At 29.3% G+C, this 21,051-nt stretch overlaps 3 protein-coding genes across 3 annotated transcripts in view; all 3 read left to right on the forward strand.

Annotated features, from left to right (window-relative positions):
• The window catches only part of LOC108752405 (odorant receptor 13a-like), a 6,458-nt gene extending 3,344 nt beyond the window's left edge, over window positions 1-3,114 (forward strand). Inside the window, exon 5 of the mRNA XM_018493206.1 lies at window positions 3,061-3,114. Coding sequence (XP_018348708.1) covers window positions 3,061-3,114 — 54 coding nt within the window. The remainder of the gene's footprint in view (window positions 1-3,060) is intronic.
• A 1,545-nt stretch (window positions 3,115-4,659) lies between these two features.
• On the forward strand, window positions 4,660-14,416 carry LOC108752406. The gene is made up of 8 exons (XM_018493208.1): window positions 4,660-5,318; window positions 8,640-9,194; window positions 9,745-9,854; window positions 12,861-13,428; window positions 13,651-13,750; window positions 13,867-13,977; window positions 14,287-14,299; window positions 14,409-14,416. Exons 1-8 carry the CDS (start codon window positions 4,660-4,662, stop codon window positions 14,414-14,416), a joined length of 2,124 nt encoding a protein of 707 aa, XP_018348710.1.
• A 2,129-nt stretch (window positions 14,417-16,545) lies between these two features.
• LOC108752407 overlaps window positions 16,546-21,051 on the forward strand; it is a 17,382-nt gene continuing 12,876 nt past the window's right edge. The window contains exons 1-2 of the mRNA XM_018493209.1: window positions 16,546-17,324; window positions 20,268-20,882. Of these exons, the coding sequence (XP_018348711.1) occupies window positions 16,546-17,324; window positions 20,268-20,882 (1,394 nt within the window). The remainder of the gene's footprint in view (window positions 17,325-20,267; window positions 20,883-21,051) is intronic.

Raw genomic sequence — 21,051 nt, forward strand, 5'->3', positions numbered from 1 at the left:
TTTTATCGGCATAGTAAAATGACATAGTGTTTTCATTTTTAGCCTCTCGCACTATTACAAGTTATCGTAGAATATAGTAAGATACCGTAAAAGTATAAGTAATTTTTATTTTTATTTTATCGACTTACTATCAATACAAACTTTTTAAGATAGTTGATGTATTGATGTTTTTCTTATAGTATCTTTTGATACATAATCGATATTTTTTTACTAAATGCCCATTTTTAGGGCATAAATGTTGTCGAAAAACTATCGAAAACATTATGATTGTTATCACATATATTAATCTCTAAGCAAATTAAAATATGTATATTTCGATATATATTGTAATATGTATAATGTAATCAGAACTATTGTGGTCAATGTCCAATACAATCACGAGTTTTAATACAAGAAGAAAAGTTGAAGTCATCAAAAAGATTATTCAAAGTTTAAAAAATAATGTATGATGAGTGAAAACACTATTCGTGGAAAATAATTCCAACCCTCGATGAGCAAGTTAACTTGAAAACTCTACAGCTTTTAAACTTTCTCCTTCATAAACATTGTAATCTATAATGCGCGTAAGCGCAAACGAGGAATTTATTTTATTGATAGTTCGTAGTGATCAGTAACCATTCAGTTTGAGTAAAGGCTTCGCATAAGATCAACAAAAGAATGTTGCGCAACAAATATTATAAAGACGACATAATTTATATTACATATTTGACGCGAAACGTTTTGAGTTACACGGAGTATGGCCGTTTTATAGAAAAAAATGTATCCGCGATAAAATTTGGAAGTACTTCTTAATCTTGATCTGTCACATTCTCCTCTATTCTGTCCTGATACCCGGTGCTCTTTTTTGGTTGGTCGAGAAGAGACTACGCGTCAGGGTCCGAACAATCCCTCTACTTCTTTTTGGCTTTGTAGCCTGTGGTAAATATAGCAATTTGGTATTCCATGAGAAGAACATAAAACGCTGCTTGCAGCACTTCGAGGAAGATTATAAAGTTATTACCAACGCGAAAGCGCGGAACACGATGATTAAATCTGCAAAAATTGGAAGACGTCTGGTTACACTTTGTGCGATCTTCATGTACGGCAGCGGACTCTCTTTTCGACTGATCTTGCCATTTGCCAAAGGAAAAATCATCATTCCACAAAATGTTACGATCAGACCTCTGCCTTGCCCGGCTTACTTCATTTTTTTCGATGTACAAGTCAGCCCTACTTACGAGCTAATCTTTGCAATACAAATATTATCCGGGATAATCACTTACTCGATAACAACAGGTTTATGTGGTCTTGCGGCGGTCTTCGTGATGCATATCTGCGGCCAGTTAAAAATCTTGATGAGTTTGATGAGAAATTTTGTCGAGGAGAAATGGCAAGAAAAACGGGAAGTAAACAAGAAGCTGGCAATAATGGTTGAACATCAAATAAGAATTCGAAAGTAAGAGTTTTGGAGTTTTAATTTTATTAAAATTATGTACATGCAGAGACTAAACGATTGTAATAAGTGATTATTCATTAATCGGTACTTTTAATATCATATTCATACAGCAATTCTAATTTCTCATTTTCTGAATGTATTGATTCGGAATCGTCAACATTTCAGTTTTTTGCAATTGGTAGAAAATACTCTACAACAAGCGTGTCTAATAGAATTGACGGGATGTACGATGAATGCCTGCATTCTAGGATATTTTATATTAATAGTTCGTAATTTGATATATTCGGGAGTTTCAATAACAAAGCAAAAAGAAGTAATATTTCCAGCAATACTCGTAATATAATATTTATAGGAATGGGAAAATAGCAATCCATTAGCTATGAGCTCTTACTTTACAGCACTTATGTCCATGTTGATAAACATGTTTATGTTTTGTTATACTGGTGAACAACTTACTGTTCAGGTATGTGTTCAAATCTTTTTCTCGAAAGATGATATTGTACGACGGTGATATATTATATGTAACAATTATTTTTATAGTATAATTTTTATAGTATAATATGTAGGATGTAGCAGTGATGCGTAACTCGTGGCTCGCCGGTTCATAGTTCAAGAATTTTATAAAATTATATTCTCTATTTTATACAAATTTAAAATGCATTTAAGATGCATTAAAACATTTTTTTAAATTTATGTACAAAAATCCAATTTATGTTTAATAAATAAATATGTTTTGTAAAATATTTGATGTTTATAAGTTATTTTGATTTTTTATATTCTTATTGATGAGATAAAATTCGAAATGAATTTTGGTATTTATTTTTATACGAAGCGTATAATCATGTAAATCAATTATTAAGATAAATATCTTTAATAAATAAATAGATACAAAAAATTTTATCTTAATATCACTATAACAAATTTTATATGCATATATGCATATATACGCACCGGAATAGATTTCATGCAGTTCGTAAGATATACAATCTGAAAATGGTCAGTTTAAGAAAGATTGGGCATTACTGCTATATAGCATATATACTCGTATAATAATATGTACAATTTATAATATAATGCTTTATTACTTTATACAAGACAATACTTGAGAAGAAGTTGGAAATATTTCTAAAGTATTTATCAGCTATACTTAAATCCAAAAATTTGTTACACATACTTGATAATATTAATAACAGGCTGAAAAAGTAGCTAGAACATCTTGCATGCTCGAGTGGTATCGTCTCCCAAATAAGGATGCGCGTGGGATCGTATTGGTAATAATCATGTCAAATTTGCCCACCAAGATTACTGCTGGAAACATCATGGATCTATCATTAAAAACATACGGTGATGTAAGCATACGCGTTTAATTCACTCATTTGTTTATGTATAAATCAATATTACAATTAAATATATTATCCAATAATATCATAATATAGTATAATTATCATCAAAATATAATACACGTACATTAAATACAAATAAATATTTCTTAATTGTATTTACTGATGAAGTCTTACGTTCGTTAAATAAACTTAAATTTATCCAACATTAGTTGAATAAAAATAAAGTTACGAAAAAGTAATAATAATAAGAAAATAACTACGAGATATTATCTCATTTTTCAGGTTATCAAAGCAGCTGTGACGTATTTTAACATGCTTATAAAAACAATTAAATGAATATTTCTATAAAACTTAGTATAATGAATATTTACAGAAGAATGAGTAAGAAATTTTTGTTTTTTAGTACGGCGGAATATAAATTTTCATAGAAAACAATTTAATAATTAATTAAATTACTTAATAACTATTTTATATATATTTTCATATAAATTTATATAAACCGAACCATTACTTCCAAAGCAAATCACAGCACTGAGTAAAAACGTTATTACTCAGCAGCAAACAGCAAATGTGCGAAACGAAGCGGCTTGTGGGAGTATATTGTTACAAATTTATACATTACAAACTTAAATGAAGAAATAATATGTAATATAATATTGATTTTGATTTAAAAAAATAGATAACAAATTTACAAGATTAGTAAGCAAATTATTAAAATTTTTTTTTGTCTAATTATTGCTTTTATGAATTGTATATATCTAGAGATATATGCAGAAATGTAACAATTTTTTAATATATTTTGTCTTTCAAAAAATCTCCATACTGTAAAAATACAGTGGAATATGTATTTTAATACGACTTGGGAACGCCAAGTTTTATCTTCACTATAATCCAATCACTTTAGTCACTTTTAATCAATTTTATCTTAAAATTAGGGGAAAGGGTTTACAAATGAGCCTTTTCAAGATCCTTTTTAAAAAATACTTGCTTTGATATATTTGTTTTTAAAAAGTTAATTATTAAATAATTATATTTAAATAGCTTATAAAAAATATTTTTTTTATTTCAGGAAGAACGTAATTTGGTATTTTTTAACATACTTATATTTATGTTTTTAAACAAGTTTTTTTAGGGATCACGTTTTATAAATAGCAGTAAGCTTTCTACATGCAGTACACATTTTAATAAAAAAAAGTAATTTTAATATGAGGAACAAAATGAATTGTTTGATATATAGTCGAGTGATAAATATAACTATATTTCCACGTATGCTTTGGCAAGTCAACTTCTATGCTTTGCTTACACATTACTATTCTCGGTAAGTCTGCGAAATGTTTACCTCTTCATAACTTCCCGTAGAAAATTTTCTGTTCCTTACAATAAGGGAAAATCGCAAATAAATTTTTACGCAACTTCCCTTGCACGCAATCTCTTTGAAAGTTTCTATAGATTTGTAAAATTGAAAATAAACTTATACGCAAAACCTGCCTTGCACACGTAATTTCTTTGAAAGTTTCTATATATTTGTTAACCATCCGCTTGACGTGGCTTTTCAATTCCTTTGATACGCAGGCGCACATGAATTATGAGTTATGTTGTGTTCAGCGAAGGATACTGCTCGTCACTGCGATCAGTGGCGAACAGACGCATTTCGCGTCTGTATCGTGTATTACAAAAGTGTTCTCAAAAGTGTGCTATTAAGTATACTATGAAGCGAAAAACCTTTATATAAGAAATTATAAAATTAATCAGTCTTTCAAAATGTTTGCTAATAAGTATTACAAACACGACATAGAAAATGCTTTCGCGATGAATCGCTTCTTCTTTCGTTTATTAGGCATATGGCCACTTACACGCGCAAATTTTTTTCTTCTGGAGTTGATGGAGACGGTCGCACTGATCCTCACGTGTTTCACGTTCCTCTTCTGCGAACTAATCCCGACTATGCTCTATGTATTTTTGGTGTTGACAGACTTTCGTTTGAGGGTGAAAGTTATGGCTAGCGGATTATTTACGTTAATAGAAATCCTCAAGTACAGTTGTACCATACTATACAAGAATCAAGTGCGAAACTGTTTAAAATTCGTTGATGAGGACTGGCAAAACGTTATCAATCCGAGTGATCGTATCTCGATGATCGACAGAGTCAGAATGAGCAAACGTCTCATTATGATGTGTGCCACATTCGTGTATTTAACTGGCATGGCTGTCCGAATAATAGTACCTCTTTCAATTGGAAAGATCGTTATTTCTGAAAATATCACTATTAGACCACTGCCTCACGTTGCCTATCTTGTTATACTTGATGTGCAGCGTAGTCCAGTTTACGAAATCGTATATTTCATACAATTTCTAGCAGGATTTATAAAGTACACGATTTCGATTACAACTTTTAGTTTTATGACACTTTGCGCGATGCACTTTTGTGGGCAGTCTGACATACTTGTAATGTTGATGAACGATTTCGTGAACGAGAATAAATCAAAAAATGTAAACAGAAAGTTGGCTATTGTCGTGGAGCGTCAAATCAGAATAAGGAAGTGAGTCTTTCCTTACATACAATAAGAGATTCATTCGTTAATTCTTTAACGTATTCACACTAGCAATTATGTTAAAGTTTAATACGCAATAGTACGTTTTCACAAAAATGAGCAACGTATTATCCAATTACTAGTAATTTTCATTAAAAACAATTTTTATAGTTCTCGCAATATATTTTAGTTTCTTACAATTGGTGCAAAGTACCATTCAGTATACAAGTTTAATACAAATCATGGGATCTACAATGTTGATATGCTTCGTAGAATATTACACTATCATGGTGCGCAGAAATATTTATATAACAATAAATTTCAAAGAAAATATAAGTTTAGATAAAAAATGTATTACGATATAGATCTGTATAAAAAATTAATAAACGTTTATTTTACAGGAATGGGAAAATCATAATGTTATTCGTATGTGTACATATATCAGTGGACTAATAATGTTATCATATATCATATTTATTTACTGCTACATGGGCGAGCAAATCATCGAACAGGTATATGTGTTGAATTATTTTTCATCACCAATGAGGGCAAAATATAACAAATGTAACTAACAACAAAGTAGAACATTAGAAAAATATTTATTTTTGTTTACATCGCTTGATTGATAAAAATTAGGGAGAAAAAGTGTCATTAACAACACGCACTCTGAAATGGTACCGTCTTGAAGACGCAACAGCACGAGCATTGATTTTACTTATAACAATTTCCGAAAACCCATTAAAACTTAAAGCAGGAAATTTCATAGATATTTCTCTAAGAACGTTTGGTAATGTAAGTAATACAACTATATTATTAAATTTATTTAATAATAAAATTAATATCATAAAAATGATTTTTGAGGCAAGGAAGAGCATATCTTAATAAAGATATGCATCTATTTTAGGTAGCTAAGATGACCGTGACATATTTAAATATTCTTCGATCAGCTGATCACTGAATTGCAAGAATTAATTGAAAATATTTGGATAGCAATAGAATAGTAATAATAAACATTTGTACCTACGAAATCGAAGTAACAATATACTTAAACAGAGTGCTTTTCTTTATCAAATATCTTTATTAGAAATTAAACATATTGAAAACGTTTACAAACGTTTATATTCGGACCTCATTGTATAATTCTTGATTTACAATAATTCTTTATTCAATTTCTGATAGATAGGCATGTAAAATAATATAAAAATGTCTAACCTAAGTAAAAGATATTATGAGATTCATTTATAAATGTAAGTAAGAACTCTATCTATTAAGTATCTGATGTTATATTGTCAGAAAAGACTGATTTTGATAATTAGAAGGAAATTGTTAGTGCTTTTTATGTACTTTATAATTATTTATTTTAACGTATAAAATTGTTTAATTTTTTTATCTAATTAAAATGTCCAATCTTTGTATGCCTCAAGTCAAAATCAGGATAAAATATGCATACTTTTCAATAAAGTCTTATTGCATGTACAATAATAAGTATACTAAATTATAACCTAAGTTACTCCGGCGAAAAATTAATATACATATTGGCATTATTAATTTTTACCATCATTATTGATAAACTGAAATAAAGAAATGTTATTTTATTATTATTCTAATTTTTGATACATAGAAGATTCTGTATCATTTCCTTCTCATTGAAAGTACGACTACGAACGTATTATAATGATAATATTTGATCATATATAGTGCTCGTAATATAGATATTTCAAATACGACGACTTATAATGTTCGTATAACATACATATATAGAAGAATACGTATAAAATTTTTGTTTCTCAACATGAAGAAAGTAAACATTGTAATTTTATAGAAAGTATTCTGAAAAACTAATTACATTATAATGACTATATTATTTTATATAAATTTTATTATAAATCGGATTTTTTCACTCCGTTGTAGGAAGGTGAATTAGAATACTGAAAAAAATTAAAAGATAAAAATATAATTTTATATTTATGAATTACATATACAGAAAATGCAGCTTTATATTCTCGATAACTTTTGTACTTGATTGTAATTAGCAAACAGATCGAAATATCGCATGATTGTATGATGTAACTATTATTACATATAACTTCTACACATCAATTGCAATTATTGTAAGTCATTGTTCAGTTTTCAAATCTACATTCTAAACTACATTTCGTATCGATAATATTGCATTGTACTTAATATGAACATACGAAGAATGCAAAAATTTGACGAAATAAGCTGATCTTATATTAATGATAAGTAAATCGTAACCTGCTTGTGACAGAAAACCAATTAATCTGTTACAATAAGCTTAAGATTTACTTGCGACTAATGTAGGAGTAGCTTCAAACGTTATAATCTAAATATATCTTTGATTACATAAATTGTCTTCTTTAAGATATCAAGCAATATTACATTATTAATAATTATTAGTAATAGAAATAAGCAGTATAGTAATGTTATTTATTTTTCAAAAACATGAACAAATTATCACTTGATAATTTATAATCGGGCATTTGTTCTACGCAGCATCGAAATCTCCAAAACGTCTGAATAAACACGCTAGGAAATAATATTTTATATGAAAAATTGTAACATTTATTATGTTTCAATGACGTACAAATTTTAATTAAAGAAACTATTAAAATAATATATATAAGGGACAAAAAATACTGTTTGGAATATAGTCGCAAGATAAATCCAAATACTTTTCATTATACTCATCCAAGTCAACTCCTACGTTTTCCTTATACACTGTCGTACATTATACTATCAGTAAGTTTTTATTACGAAAGTTCATTCCTTCATAACTTCCCGTAGAAAACCTTCTGTTTCTTGCAATAAAGCAAAATCGTAAATAAACTTGCACGCAACTCCTTTAAAAAGTTTCTATATATATGTTGACCATCCGTTTGACGTGGCTTTTCAGTTACCTTCACACGCAGGCGCACATGAAATATGAGTTATATTCTGCTCAGCGAAGAATACTACGATCAGTGGCAAATAGACACGGTTCGTGTCTGCATCGTGCTTTACAAAAGTGTTCTCATGCTATAAGATATCATACTATGAAGTGGAAAGACACCATATAATAAATTGTAGATTTGATTGGTCTCTCAACATGTTTGCTAACAAGTATCACGAACGTGACATAGAGAATGCTTTTGCGATGAATCGCTTCTTCTTTCGTTTATTAGGCATATGGCCATTTACACACGCAAATTCTTTTCTTTCGGAACTGATGGAGACTAACGCACTGGTCCTCACATGTTTCACGTTCCTCTTCTGCGAACTAATCCCGACTATGCTATATGTATTTATGGTGCTGACAGATTTTCGTTTAAGGGTGAAAGTTATGGCCAGCGGACTATATACGTTAATAGAAATCATCAAATACAGTTGTACCCTGCTTTACAAAAATGAGGTGCGAAACTGTCTAAAATTTGTTGAAGAAGACTGGCGAAACGTTATAAATCCAAGCGATCGCATCTCAATGATTGATAGAGTCAGAACTAGCAAACGTCTGATTATGATGTGCGCTATATTCATGTACTTCAGCGGCATGGGTTTTCGAATAATAATACCTCTGTCAACAGGAAAGATCATTACTTCTGAAAATATCACTATCAGACCACTACCTCACGTTGCCTATCTCGTTATACTTGACGTGCAAAGTAGTCCAGTTTACGAAATCGTGTATTTTATACAATTTCTATCAGGGCTTATAAAGTATACAATTACGGTAACAACATTTGGTTTTATGACACTTTGTGCGATGCATTTCTGTGCGCAATCAGACATACTTGTGACTTTAATGAACGATTTCGTGAACGAGAATCAACCGAAAGACTTGAACAAGAGATTGGCTATTGTCGTGGAGCGGCAAATCAGAATAAGAAAGTGAGTCTTTCTTTGTGTACAATAATGAGATTCATTCGTTAATTGTTTATTGTAAATCTACTCTCTAAATCTGAATCAGTGAATGTAGTCACTAATTCCCTGTGGCATACTTTGCATTGATAATTAGTAAAGTTTAACTAAAAAGGAAGAATGTTTGAGCATTATTTCACTAAAATACTGATATTTGCACATTTATTTCAATCTTTCCATACCATATTAATTGAATTTAAGCACTAAAACAAAGTTAATTAGATCACACATTAAAGATTAGTTAGATTAAGGATCTCACATTTAATTCATTGATTACCAGTGGCACACTTAGCACTGATTATCAGTGATTAGCCACTAATTCAGATTTAGAGAGTAACGTATTTACACTGACAACTATGCTAGAGCTTAATAAATGATATTATATTTATGCAAAATGATATTATCTATTATCAAAGATACATAGGAATAGATACTGGTAATTTTTGTTAAAAACAATTTTCATAATTTTCTCAATAATTTTCTCAATAATTTTCTCAATAATTTTCGCAATATATTTTAGTTTCTTACAATTGGTACAGAGTACTATTCAGTATACAAGTTTAATACAAATCATGGGATCTACGGTGATGATATGCTTAGTAGGATATTACGTTATCATGGTGCGCAAAAGTATTTATATAACAATAAATTTCAAGGAAAATATAAACTTAGATAAATGATAAAAGGTGTATTATGTCATAATTCAGTGTTCTATAAAAAACTAATGAAAGTTCTATTTACAGGAATGGGAAAAACATAATGTTGTTAGTATTTGCGCATATATCAGTGGACTAATAATGTTGTGGTATATCATATTTATCTACTGCTACATGGGCGAGCAAATCATTGAGCAGGTATACGAGTATGCTGTTAAAGTATTTTTTATCGTCGATGATAGTAAAATACAGTAAATGTAGTAAACAACAAAGAACATCAAAGAAATGTTAATTTTTTGTTTACATCATTAACACGTTTGTATTTAATTGATAAAAATCAGGGAGAAAAAGTATCATTAACAACACGCACTTTAGAATGGTATCGTCTTGAGGACGCAACAGCACGAGCATTGATTTTACTTATAACAATTTCCGAAAACCCATTAAAACTTAAAGCAGGAAATTTTATAGATATTTCCCTCAGAACATTTGGCAATGTAAGTAATACTATTCTTTCAAATTTATTTAATAACAAAGTTAAAATCATGAAATCATATTTCTGCGGAAAGAAAGAGTGTATTTTAATATAGATATGCATTTATTTTAGGTTGCTAAGATGTCTATGACATATTTAAATCTTCTGCGATCAGTTGTCTAAATTTTAAGAATTAATAATCGGGAGAGTATGGATAGCAGAAGAACAATAATAATAAACATTTGTTACCATAAAATGGAAATAATAGCATACCTAAACATTGTGCTTTTATTTTTAAAATATTTGTGATTGGAATGAAACATATTGAAATGAAACATATGAAAACGTTTACAAATGTTTATATTCAAACTTCATAATATAATTTTTGAATTATTCTTTATTTAATTTCTGATGCATATGTATATAAAATATAATAAAAAATATCTAGATAAAAGATATGATATTCATAAATATATCATTAAAATATATATTCAAGAAATATCTATTAGATATTTGATATTATATTAAGATAGAAAAGACTAGTCTTGATGATCAGAGAAAAATTGTTTGTGCTTTTCATTTTATGGTTATATTTATTTTAACGTATAAAATTGCTTAATTCTTCTAATTAAAAATCCAATTTTTGGTTAAGTCAAAATTAGTATACATAATTATGGATACTTTTCAATAATATCTTAATGCGTGTACAATAACAAATATGTATATTAAAGAACAAAGTTTAAGTGCTCCGTCGACAAATTAATGTATGTATTATTAATTTGTATACATTTTAATATATTAACATATTAATATTAATATATTATTAATTTATAATATTATTATTGATAAACTTGAGTAAAAAAAAGGGACGTTATTTTATTACTTATATAATATTATTTATAAATGATACTATATAGAATTTTGATATATAGAAGATTTTTGAAGAATCTTCCTTTTGTCGCTGAAAAGTACTATACGAACATATCATAATGATAATATCAAACCGTATATAGATGTGCTTATGATATTAATATATCAAATATGTACAAGGACTTATAATGTACGTATACTAAAAAATGAGTAAACATTTTTTTTTAACTACAATAAAAGTTAATTTTAATTTTATACAAAGTATTTATATAATTAATCATATTCTAATTATTATTTTATCTTTATATAAATTTTATTATGATTTAAATCTTTACTTTACTGTAATATGTATTACAGCGTTGAAAAAAGATTAAGAGATAAATAAAAATATAATTTCATATTTGTATATTATATAATCAATCACGTGTATATAAAATGCAGCTTTATATTCTCAATAACTTTTAAACATGAATGCAATTTCCGAACAGATCAAAATATCGTATGATTTAACTATTATTATAGCTTTACACATCAATTGTAAGTTGTTTTTCAAATATACATTTTAAATTGATGATAATTCATATTAACATCGCATTGTGTTTAACATGAACATAAGAAAAATACAAAAATTTGACGAGATAAGTTGGTTCTATATTACTGGTAAGTTAATTGCAATCTTGCCTGTGACTACAAACCAGAAACATCTTAACTAATTTTTACAATTAGTAAAACATATTAACTAATTTTTTAATTTTCTAATTGACTTCTCACAACAAATTTGAGATCTACTTGAAATTTATTTTCCGAAATTATCATACTCAAAAATTCATTTTACGCAATATCAAAATCTCTGAGACGTTAGATTGACACGCGAGCAAATAATATTTTATATGGAGAATTGTAACAATTACTATTTCAATACCGTACACATTTTATTTAAAGAAATGATTATAATAATATAAGAAACAAAAAATACTTTAGAATATATTAGAGAGATAAATCCAGTTACTTTTATTATATTCTGCCAAGACAACTTCTCTGTTTTGATTACACCCTACTATTATCAGTAAATTTTTATTACGAAAAATTCATCTCTTCATAACTTCCCGTAGAAAACTTTCTGTTCCTTAGACAGAAGGAAAATTGTAAATAAACTTGCACGCAACCCCTTTGAAAGTTTCTATACATTTGTTGACCATCCGTTTGACGTGGCTTTTCAGTTACCTTCACACGCAGGCGCACATGAAGTATGAGTTATGTTGTGCTTAGCAAAGAATATTATTCATCACTGCGATCAGTGGGGAACATACACGTTTCGTCTCTGTATTGTGTCTTACAAAAGTGTTCTCATGCTACAAGCTATCATATTATAAAGTGGAAAGATTCCGTATAAGAAATTGTAAAATTAATCAGCTCCTCTCAAGATGTTTGCCAATAAGTATTACAAACGCGACATAGAAAATGCTTTTGGAATAAATCGCTTTTTCTTTCGTTTATTAGGCATATGGCCATTTTCGAGCACTAATTCGCTTTTTTTTGAGCTGGCGGAAACGATCACATTAGTCTTCGCTTGTTTTGCGTTTCTCTTCGCCGAATTAATCCCGACTATACTTTATATATTTATGGTGTTGACAGACTTTCGTTTGAGATTGAAAGTCATGGCCAGCGGGATATTTACAATAATAGAAATTATTAAGTACAGCTATGCTGTACTTTACAAGAGTCAAGTGAAAAACTGTCTAATATTGGTTGATGAAGATTGGCGAAACGTCATCAATCCGAATGATCGCATTTCGATGATCGACAGAGTTAGAACTAGCAAACGTCTAATTGTAATATGTGCCATAATCGTGTATGTGACTGGAATGGCTGTCCGAATGATCATTCCATTGTCAGTGGGGAAGATCGTTACTTCTCAAAATATCACTATTAGACCACTACCTCACGTTGCCTATCTCGTTATATTTGACGTGCAACATAGTCCAGTTTATGAAATCGTATATTTTGTACAATTTCTAGCAGGACTTATAAAGTACACGATTACAGTGACAACTTTTGGTTTTATGACACTTTGCGCGATGCATTTTTGCGCGCAGTCAGATATACTTATGACGTTAATGAATAATTTCGTGAATGAGAATCAACCGGAAAATTTGAACACGAGATTGGCAACTGTAGTAGAGCATCAAATCAGAATAAGGAAGTAAGTGTTTCCTTGCGCACTATAATGAAATTCATTTGCTGATTCTGTAAAGTAAGTCTAACGTATTCACACTAGAAAGTAACTATGTCAGAGCGTAATACGCGATAGTACATTCTATGTTAAATGGATAATGTGTCATCAATTATCAAAGATATATGGGATTAAAAACTAATAATTTCTTATTAAAAATAATTTTCATATTTTTTTCGTAACATATTTTAGTTTCTTACAATTGGTGCAGAGTACCACTCAGTATCCAAGTTTAATAGAAATCTTGGGATCTACGGTCTTATTATGTTTCGCAGGATATTACATTATCATGGTGCGCAAAGAAATATTTACGTTACAATGAATTTTAAAGAAAATACTAGATAGACATGTTACGGTTATGTTATATTTTCATGTTTTATAAAAAATTAATGAAAGTTTAATTCGCAGGAATGGGAAGATCACAATGTTATTCGTCTGTGTGCATATATCAGTGTATTAATAATGTTCTGTTTCAACATATTTATCTACTGCTACATGGGCGAGCAAATCATCGAGCAAGTATGTATTATTAATTATCATTTTTTATTTCCAATAGGTAGTAACAGTAAGATGTGGCTAATATAACAAATGAATATAGCAAATAAATATATCAAAATAGAATAGTAGTGAAATGTCATTTTGTTATTGGCATCATTGACGTTTGTAATTAATTAATAAAAACTAGGGAGAAAAGGTAGCATTAACAACACGCACTTTGGAATGGTACCGTCTTCCGAATACAAAAGCACGAGCATTGATTTTACTAATAATTATTTCCGAAAACCCATTAAATCTTAAAGCAGGAAATTTAATTGATATTTCCCTCAGAACGTTTGGCAATGTAAGTGCTACGGCTATTTTCTTGAATTAATATAATAATACAGTTAATATCATAAAAATTCTTTCTACCGGGAGAAAGAGCGATTAATAAAGACGTACATTTATTTTAGGTAGCTAAAATGTCTGTGACATATTTAAATTTTCTTCGATCAGTTGATTGAATTATAAGAATTAATCTGAAATATATGAATAACGGACTTTTATAACTATTAGTAAAACAGTAGCAATAAAAATTTGTAACCATAAAAAATGGAAATTATAGTATACTGAAGCAAAGTGCTTTTCTTTTTTAAATGTATTTATTCAAAATAAAACGTATTAAAACATTTACAAGTATTCATAATTAATTCGTTCTTTACTAGAATTATTCTTTATTCAATTTTTGATGAATGTGCTTAGATTATAATATAAAAACGTTTAAAAATAAAAATATATTCCGAGATTCATTAAAAATGTATATAAGAAATACTTATATTAAATATCTAACGTTATATTAAAAGGAGGGATTCCGTTTGCTTACAAATCGATTGTCTACAATCGTTTGCCTACATAACTTTTGCCGACAGTTCGTTTACACACACAAATTATTGCTTACAGTTCGATTGTCTACATGCACTTTTGCACACAAATAAAATTTTTTAGAAACGGAGTTACTTTTGCCTACTGTTTCTAAAATTTTTATTTGTGCGCAAAAGTGCATGTAAGCAATCGAACTGTAGGCAATAATATTTGTGTGCAAACAAACTGTCGGCAAAAGTAATGTAAGCAAACAATACTGTAGGCAATCGATTTGTAGGCAAAAGCAACCATCTCATATTAAAAGGCAGCTAGAGGGAAATTATTTATATTTTCCATGTAATTCATTGTTATTTATTCTAACGCATAAATTAATTTTTTAATCTAACTAATATTTCACAGTTTTTGAATGCCGTAGATTGATATCATGACATGAGATATGCATATATTCAATAATGCCTGTCATATTGCTTGTAATAATAATAAATATATTAAATTTCAAATTACTCCGTAAACAAATAATATATTACACGGAAAGAATAATTTTGCTGAAGAATCTAAAAATTTAATTAGAAACAGATTCAAAAATAACTTTATTGAGTTATTAAAATTATGTGGAATGTTTAAACTGATTGCTAAAATATCCTTTTTTCAGCATTGCTTATCATGCTAAAAAAACTTCTACAAAATTATTTTGATGGTCTAACAAAATTATTTTCCGATCCATATTTAGTTAAATTTTTAGATTTAGCATAAAATTGCTCTTTCCGTATAATATTGTTTTAAAAAATTTGAATTATTATTATTAATAAGTGCGAGTGAAAGAAAGTAATGTTATTTTATTACTTACAATTATATTTACAAACCATTCTCTTTGACTTTTTGCTACATAGATAATTTTTGCTCTGAATCTCTTTCTTCTATTTGGAAACGTTTACCAATCATAAATCACATGGTAGTATCAAGTGATGTTTTTCTTTTCTAATATAGATATATAGTATTACTATAGATGTGATTCTTTTCTAAAATAGATGTGTCAAATACAAGAATTTAGTAAATTGTACATATATAGCAGCGTGTGAGTAAAAAATTTTACTTTTATTAATTTATTTTATGAAACCATTACTGCACTTGAAAATTCATCTTACGCAGCATTAAAATCTCCCAAACATTAATATAATACACAAGCAAATAATGCTTTATCTAAAGCACTGTAACGAATTACTATCTCATTGTCAGAGTGCAGTTTAATAGAACACACATTTTAATAGAAGAAAGAATATAATAATATAAAAACAAAAATGCTATCTAGAATATAGTCACACAAGTACAGTTACTTTTCCATGTATACTCGATTAGTCAACTACTACATTTTGCTTATACAATTATTATATCAATTATATCAATAAATTTTCTTAGAAATGTTAACTTTCATAGCTTTCTAGAGAGGAAAAGCGTAAAGGGATCTGCACGCAACTCTTTTAAAAGTTTCTATACATATGTTAACCATTCACTTGACGTGGCTTTCCAATTCCCTTGACACGCAAGCGCACATGAATTATGAGTTATGTTTGTACTCTGCGAAAAATACCGGTTTGTCGCTGCGATCAGTGACGAACAGACACGTTTCGTCTCTGTATCGTAGATTACAAAAGTGTTTTCGTTCTATACAATATTATACTATGAAGTGGAAAGACTCAATATAAAAAATTGTAGAATTAGTCTCTCAAGATGTTTGCCAACAAGTATTACGAACACGACATAGAGAATACTTTCGTGATGAATCGCTTTTTCTTTCGTTTATTAGGAATATGGCCATTTCCACGCACGAATTCCCTTCTTCCGGAGTTGTTGGAGACGGTCGTGCTGGTCTTTGTGTGTTTCGCGTTTCTCTTCGGCGAATTAATCCCGATTATACTCTATGTATTTATGGTGCTGACAGACGTTCGTTTGAGGTTTAAAATCATGGCTAATGGAATATTCACGATAATAGAAATCATTAAGTACGGTTATGCCGTGTTTTACAAGAATCAAGTGCGAAATTGTCTAGTACTGGTTGATGAAGACTGGCGAAACGTCATCAATGTAAATGATCGCATCTCTATGATTGATAGGGTCAGAACTAGCAAACGTCTAATTGTGATTTGCACTGTATTCGTGTACCTGACCGGCGTGTGTGCCCGAATGATCATTCCTTTGTCAGTGGGAAAAATTGTTACTCCTCAAAATGTCACTATCAGACCACTGCCGTGTGCGGCTTATCTCGTTATATTTGATGTGCAACGTACTCCAGTTTATGAAATCGTATATTTTATACAATTTGTAGCGGGATTTGTAAAGTATACGATTTTGGTGGCAACCTTTAGTTTCGTGACACTTTGCGGGATGCATTTTTGCGCGCAGTCGGACATACTTGTGACGTTGATGAACGATTTTGTGAATGAGAATCAACCGGAGTATTTGGATAAGAAATTGGCCAATGTTGTGGAACATCAAATTAGAATAAGGAAGTGAGTCTTTCCTTACATGTGATAATTAGATTAATCACTGATTTTTTAATATAATTCTAAGATATTCATACACTAGAAACTATGTCAAAGCTTAATATACGATAATACATTCTACGCAAATGGGTAACATGTCATCAATTATTAAAGATATATAGAATTAGCAATTAATAAATTTTGTTTAAACCAGTTTTCATAATTTTCTTACAATACAATTTTAGTTTCTTACGATTGCTGCAGAGTATCACTCAGTATCCAAATTTAATAGAAATCCTGGGATCTACCGTGATGTTATGCTATGTAGGATTTTATATTATTATGGTACTCAAAATTATTTACGTAACAATAAATTTTAAGGAAAAAATACCTTTACATAAACGTGTCAAGATATATTACATTATATCACACAGTTTCATATATTCAATAAAAAATTAATAAGAGTTCAATTTACAGGAATGGGAAGATCATAATGTTTTTCGTCTGAGCTTATATTTCAGTGGATTAACAATGTTCTGTTTCAACATATTTATTTACTGCTATATGGGCGAGCAAATTATTGAGCAGGTATGTGACACCGAAACATTTTTCGTTGTCGGTGACAGTAATCGTGAAATATATAACAAATAACACAAAGAGGGTCATTAATGGAATGGTATTCTATTTTCGTTCACACCACTGCTTATAATTAATTAATCAAAATTAGGGAGAAAAAATAGCATTAACAACATGCACTTTGGAATGGCACCGTCTTCCGGATGTAAAAGCACGAGCATTGATTTTACTTATATCTATTTCCGAAAAACCATTAAAACTTAAAGCAGGAAATTTCATTGATCTTACCCTTAGAACATTTGGCAATGTAAGTGACACAGCTAATTTTTTATCCAAATTTATTTAATAAAATTAATATCATAAAAATAATTCCTGTGGAAAAGAATAATTGTTAATATATAGATATATATTTATTTTAGGTTGTTAAGATGTCCGTGACATATTTAAATCTTCTTCGAGTTGATTGAATTTTAAGAATTAATCATAAATGTATAGATAGCAGTAAAACAGTAGCAATAAATATTTGTAACTGTAAAGTAAAAAATAAAATACTTAAATTGAATGCTTTTCTTTTTCAAATATCTTTATTCCAAATAAAACGAATTGGAAACGTTTAGAAATATTCATAATTATATCAGACTTTTCTATAATTTTTTATTTAAAATTATTCTTCATTCAATTTCTCATCAATGTGCACATAAAATAACATAAAATATTTATATAAAATTATATTACAAAATTAATTAAAAAACGTAAGCGAGAAACATCTTTTAAATGTCTGTGATATTATATGTCAAAACACGAACGGATTATTTTGATAATTATCGGAAAGAAATTTCATACTTTATGATTATTTATTCTAATGCATAGATTGTTTTATTTTTTAATATAATTAATTAATATGCCCCAATCTCTAATGTTCTAGTTCTCCCAATCTCTAATTTCTTTGCTCTAGTTTCTGACACTGTTAATATTTTTCTTCTATGCTATATCGGCGAACACATTATAGTTGTAGTAAGTTTATTGGATATATTCATTTAATTCCGTCTCTCATATAGACTTTAATTATATTGATGCTCGTTTTATCGCATTTTTTAAATATGTAAAAATAAAAATACTTACTTATATAAGAACTGAAACCTTTAACTTGGATAAATAAAAGCAATTCCATACATATTTATTATGATAGGTAGATCAAGTAGCTTGGAGAGCAAATATATTAGAATGGTATCATCTTCCAAAGAGTACAGGTAATGTGATGCTGATAATAATTATATATCATATATTCTGCAAAGAATTAGGAATCTTAGAAAAATTTATTGTTTTTTCTTTAAAGACATTTACTGATGTAAGCAAAATATATGTATTTTTATATAAAACGTTGCGACATATTAATGATATCGTATATATTATTTCCTGATATTAGTAGAAAGAATTTTATATATAAAGATATTTATTAATTGTTTCAGGTGATCAAATTAGTAGTTTTATATTTTAATATATTTTGGACTGTTGTTGATTAAACAACGATAATAATTGAAACAAAAATGGATTTATTAATTATTCACAATAGAAAATGCAGTAAGTATAACTACATAGATAATAACGTGAGTTGAGATAGTAACGATGATGTGCTGTGCAAAATAATAAGATTTCCACGATATTATAATATATTTATTTATAAACGTGTCTTTTAAAATAAAATAAAATGCTTTCAAAAATGTATTTAAAAAATTTGATACAATTTGAAATGTATGATTTGAGTTACTTAATTATGTAACTGATCTCATGTAAAAGTAATCTTGCTGTATCGATTAATTACATACATCTTTACAACAGTTAAACAAATAGAAAAGTTCTCGTAGAAATAAACTGTTAGCTTCACAGTCAACATTATACATAATTGTAAGTTAGAATTCACGAAGAAAGCAAGTTAAATGTAATGATTTTCCTATAAAAGTCAATGTACGTAAGCGGATAAGAATACATTTCATGGAAAATAATCCTGTTCCCAGCGAACCACTCTATCCATAAACTTTTCTGCTTCTGTTCTCTCTTCTTATGCGGATTTGAATTTTTTAAATGCGCAACCATATGCGCGAGTTGGCTTCGCTCTTCGACGACTGGTGACAATTCAGTTCGCATTCAGTTCGCATTCAGGTTTCACATTAAGTAAACGGATAAAGCTCGAGAATATTGCAAAATATTCGTCAAAATTCACACAGAAATGCCACAAAATAAGCATCACCAGAATGATATTTCGTACATTACGCAACCAACTCGCAACATTTTGCTCGCGCTCGGCGCTTGGCCGTTCGTCAGTAAAGGAAGATCCGTATATCCAAATGCACACAATCTTTTACTAATCTGTATATCCTATATTTTCCTCTCTAGCGACATTATACCTGGTGTCCTTTATTGGTTGATGGCAGAAACGGCACGCGTTCGACTGCAGACGATCCCTCTTCTCCTCTACGACTTCATGTCTGTCAGTCAATACGGCATTTTCATATTTCGCTATGATAAACTCAGGCGATGTTTGCAACATGTCGAGGAGGATTGGAAAAACGTTCTTAGCGCAGACGCACGAAATATTATGCTAAAATCTGCGAGAACCGGCAAACGCTTGGTGACGATCTGTGCAATCTTCATGTACAGCGGCGCCTTTACCTTCCGAACAATTCTGCCGTTATTCCAGGGAAAGATCATCATCGATCAGAACATCACGATAAGACACTTAGCCTGTCCGGGTTACTTCTTTTCCCTTGACGTACAAGTCAGCCCTGTTTACGAGACGGTCTTTGTAATCCAGTGTCTAACAGGATTCATTGGAGTTTCGATCGTGACATGTGCATGTGGTCTCACCGCAATTTTTGTAGTACATGCTTGCGGCCAATTGAAAATCTTAATCGGTTTGATGAGAGAACTTGTGCAGAAACAATGGGAAGAGGAACGTGAAATGGATATGAAGCTAGCTGAGATAGTCGAGCATCAAACAAGAGTGCGCAAGTAAGTCCGCAATTTGCGAATGTTATTAATTCATGCTCTTATTTTTAGTATTCGTTCCAATTAACGTGTGTTTATTAATATTGGTATTTATTAACAATGTGTTTGTGTTAACGAAATTATTAACTTTTTGTTTTCTTATTTTATTATTTCTAAGTCTAAGTATTAATTG

The sequence above is a fragment of the Trachymyrmex septentrionalis genome, unplaced genomic scaffold (assembly GCF_001594115.1).
Source record: "Trachymyrmex septentrionalis isolate Tsep2-gDNA-1 unplaced genomic scaffold, Tsep1.0 scaffold60, whole genome shotgun sequence".
In the NCBI taxonomy this organism is placed as follows: domain Eukaryota; kingdom Metazoa; phylum Arthropoda; class Insecta; order Hymenoptera; family Formicidae; genus Trachymyrmex; species Trachymyrmex septentrionalis.